The sequence below is a fragment of the Lycium barbarum genome, chromosome 2 (genome assembly GCF_019175385.1).
Source record: "Lycium barbarum isolate Lr01 chromosome 2, ASM1917538v2, whole genome shotgun sequence".
Taxonomy (NCBI): domain Eukaryota; kingdom Viridiplantae; phylum Streptophyta; class Magnoliopsida; order Solanales; family Solanaceae; genus Lycium; species Lycium barbarum.
In genome coordinates, this window is record NC_083338.1 from 139393638 (window position 1) to 139397406 (window position 3769).

At 33.1% G+C, this 3769-nt stretch overlaps 1 protein-coding gene across 1 annotated transcript; it reads left to right on the forward strand.

Annotated features, from left to right (window-relative positions):
* Positions 1-694: 694 nt before the first annotated feature.
* On the forward strand, positions 695-3295 carry LOC132627585 (purine permease 3-like; the record flags this gene model as incomplete). The annotated part of the gene is made up of 2 exons (XM_060342999.1): positions 695-1474; positions 2783-3295. Coding segments are annotated over 2 exons (1152 nt in total), but the record flags the coding sequence as incomplete, so codon positions are not given.
* Between the last annotated feature and the right edge of the window lie 474 nt (positions 3296-3769).

A 3769-nucleotide genomic window follows, 5' to 3' on the forward strand; every position in this document is an offset into this window, starting at 1 on the left:
CGTCTACTTAGCTCAGCTCGTGCCTATAATAAGTACTTCCTTTGTTTCAATATATGTGATATTATTTCAATTTTGAGAGTCAAATAGGATTTTTACCATAATTTTTTCATATGCCTTCTAAATAATCCGATTTAATTTGTCAGTTATTTTAATTTATATATTTTTACGTAATTTCCGGATATGTTATTCTTATTTTAAAAACTTTAAAGACTTCATATCCGAATTCGCGATCAAAATTTAAAAGTTTGACTCTCGGAATCCAACGGTATCACATCAATTGAGACAGAGAAAGTGATATAGAGCCTGTTTGGATGGGCTTATGTCTATAAGGTGAAAACAGCTTATAAGCTAAAAAAAATAAGTTGGGGTAGTCTAACTTATTTTTTTTAGCTTATAAGCTGTTTTCAGCTTATAAGCTGCTTTAGATAAGTTAAGTCAAATGGGCCCAATTATTTTTTTGAGCTTATTTTAAGCACAAAATAACTTTAAATTAGTCAGTCAAACACTCAAAAAAACTGAAAACAGCTTATAAGCAACTTATAAGTCAATCCAAACGGGCTCATAATAGTAATATAGTAAAAAATTCATAATAAAAAATGACGCAAAAGGAAAAATACACGAGATTTTAAACTGTTGTTTAAACGGCATTAATCGCGGGTTTGGGGAATATTTTACGATTGTTATAAATAGTTAACTCCCTTCCCACAATTATACATCTAACATAAAGCAAATAAAAACAAAAGCTGGAAACACAAGAAACCCAAAACACACAACAAACATCTCAAAAATGAAGAAACTTATCCTACTAATCTTCAACATAACGCTCCTCTCAATAGGCAACTGTGGTGGCCCTTTAATCTCTCGTCTCTACTTCATTCATGGTGGTCAAAGAATTTGGATACCCAGTATGTTACAAACAGTTGGTTGTCCAATTATATTAATACCCCTAGTCCTTGCTTATTTCCAACGAAGGAAAATCGAAGGACCTGAGGCTAAAATCGTCTTTATAACACGACAAGAGTTGATATCATCGGCTGGTGTCGGAATAATCGCTGGTCTTGACGGTTATTTAAACTCATGGGGCCCAGCTAAATTACCTGTTTCAACTTCGACTTTAATTAACGCAACTCAACTAGCGTTTACTGCGTTATTTGCAGTGCTTATTGTTAAGCAGAAATTAACAGCGTATTCGACGAATTCAGTGGTTTTGTTGATTGCTGGTGCTGCCACGTTAGCTTTAAGAGCTAATGGTGATAGACCTGAGGGTGAGTCTGGAAAGGATTATGTGTTGGGGTTTGTTATGACGTTTATTGGTGCAGTGTTTTATGGGTTAATGTTGCCGTTAATTGAGTTGATTTATATGAAGGCTAAGAGAGCTGTTACGTATACTACTGTGTTGGAGATTCAGATGGTTATTGGTGTTTCGGCTACTGTGTTTTGTACTGTTGGAATGATTATTAACAAGGATTTCCAGGTAATGTTCTTTAATTTCTTCACTGAGTTGATTAATTGTAGCATAACGTTTACTATCTCAGAAAAAAATGATTTCCTTATCTGGTTTTGAAATTAAATCCATTTTCAATCATTTTGAGTGTCATTTACTCCGTCCTATTTTTGGTTTTGCTTTCCCTGTCAGATCCATCCAACGAGAGAAGAGTCGGTAGTTTGTCTGGTTAATATTTAGAGCTCGTTTGGATTGGCTTATAAGTTGAAGAAGAAAAAGATAATATTTATTTATTTGTTTAAGAAGAATGAAAGTGTTTTGAATATGAATATCAAATTTTATTTTGTCTTAATTTGGACATTAATGTTTAACCTTTTAAAAACAAAATTCGCATTTTAAAAACTCGAGTATAGTTCAGCCCATGTTATGTCTGGCCAGCCTTACCTTTTCTAGCTTTATATATAGTCTTGTTTTATCTGTAGATTAAAATAAAGATAGAATCTCCTGTATTTTCTCGAGTTGATTTCGTAGTAATAGACTTGTTTACCCTCGTTACAGAGACATAAAAGGACTTATGTATTTCTCCTCGTGGCAATTATTTCTCGGGTCATAATCATATTCCTCACTAATTTTGTGTAAAAATCAAAATCTTCCACTTTAAATAAGAAAGCTATTTTTGATAAATCCAATATTTTACCATTATTGTCTACTCTTTCTTGTATTGTCTAGACTTTTTGCGTTTCCTCATAGCAATTATTTGTCCTCATACGCAATAATGTTTGAAAATGATATCGACCTACCGCCGAACATCTAAAATTGGATTTGTTTACATCACATTGAAGATAACCTCTAATACCTTCAGTCTTAGCTTCTTTATTAGGGGATAACCTATAAAGGAAAAATATTTTAAAGTTAAATAAAATTTTATTTCAGAAAGTAATTCTGTTTCTATGTAGTTTCGCTTGCATACACTCGATATGCAATGCAGATGGCGCGTCTAGCTTCTATGCTGTTATACATCAACATCGATTGCAAGAATTCCTCTTTTTTTGCCAATAAAGTTGCAAAAAGGCAAGAAATAATATTAGAAAGCTAATCCCAACATTTGGATACTCGCACTAGGAAAAAGTTATAAAAAGGAGAAAGAATAAATTCTATCAGTATACGTATACTTTCTAGTCAAACATAACAATAGAACAAATTCATTTGGTCTGTGCTCTCTATTCTACTTACTTTTCTTTGCTTAAGCTATTCTATACCATGCATAAAGTTAATTTGTTCAACTTGGATAAGAAGAATCAATAATAGCCAAAACATATTAACGACTGATTTTGACAGGCGATTCCAAGGGAAGCAAGTCATTATGCCATTGGAGAAGTTAAGTACTATATGGTACTAGTATGGTGTGCCATTATTTGGCAATTTGCGCTATTGGGATTAGTTGGAGTAATCTTTTATTCTTCGTCTTTGCTCTCTGGAATTATAGGCGCTTTCTTACTTCCTGTTACTGAAGTCTTAGCTGTAATTTTATTCCACGAAAAATTTCAAGCTGAAAAAGGAATTGCTATTTTCTTAGCTCTATGGGGATTTGTTTCGTACTTTTATGGTGAATATGTGCAAAGTAAGAAGGAGAAGAAGATGAAGCTGAAGAAAACCGAGAGCCAAATATCCCAACAATTAGATATGGACCAAACGGCACATGTTGTGTAGCAGAGTTATGGCCCATTTAGTTTCTTTTATTATATGAAATTATTGTGTGCAAACGACAGATGCAAAATTCTGTTTTCAAAAGATAAAACTCTAGAATTTATTGGTCACCCACAATTACCAAATACACAAACGTGTTTAATATGAGCTACCGACTACCTTTTTCCCTCTGCAACGCAAAGTGCCATGAAGCATGAGAAAACATAAAAGCAAAGACTTCAGTTTTGTTTGTAAAAGCACGTCTAAGTAGGTGTTGGACAATACTTGAGTTGAAGATGAAAGAAATGTATTTGAAGCCGAAATTGATTATATGTAGCTTGCAACAAATTGTGATGTACGAAAAATAAACTGCAATGACAAACAAAATATGAAAAAATAAGAATACTTTATAATAAACAGTGCATATACAATTTTGCTTATTCCTTGATTCTTTGCTCCTAATTTTTTTTCGTAGTTCGAGGTCTGCTAGTAGCGTATTTCTTGAACGTAGGATGATTTGGATCTCGTTGAGATGTATTTTATCTCCAAGAACGCTAGGCAGCTTCGGTATTTCGAGTTGAAAGACAATATTTGATGTCTTGATCTCTTTGTCAATACCCATGAATTTATCAGATGTTC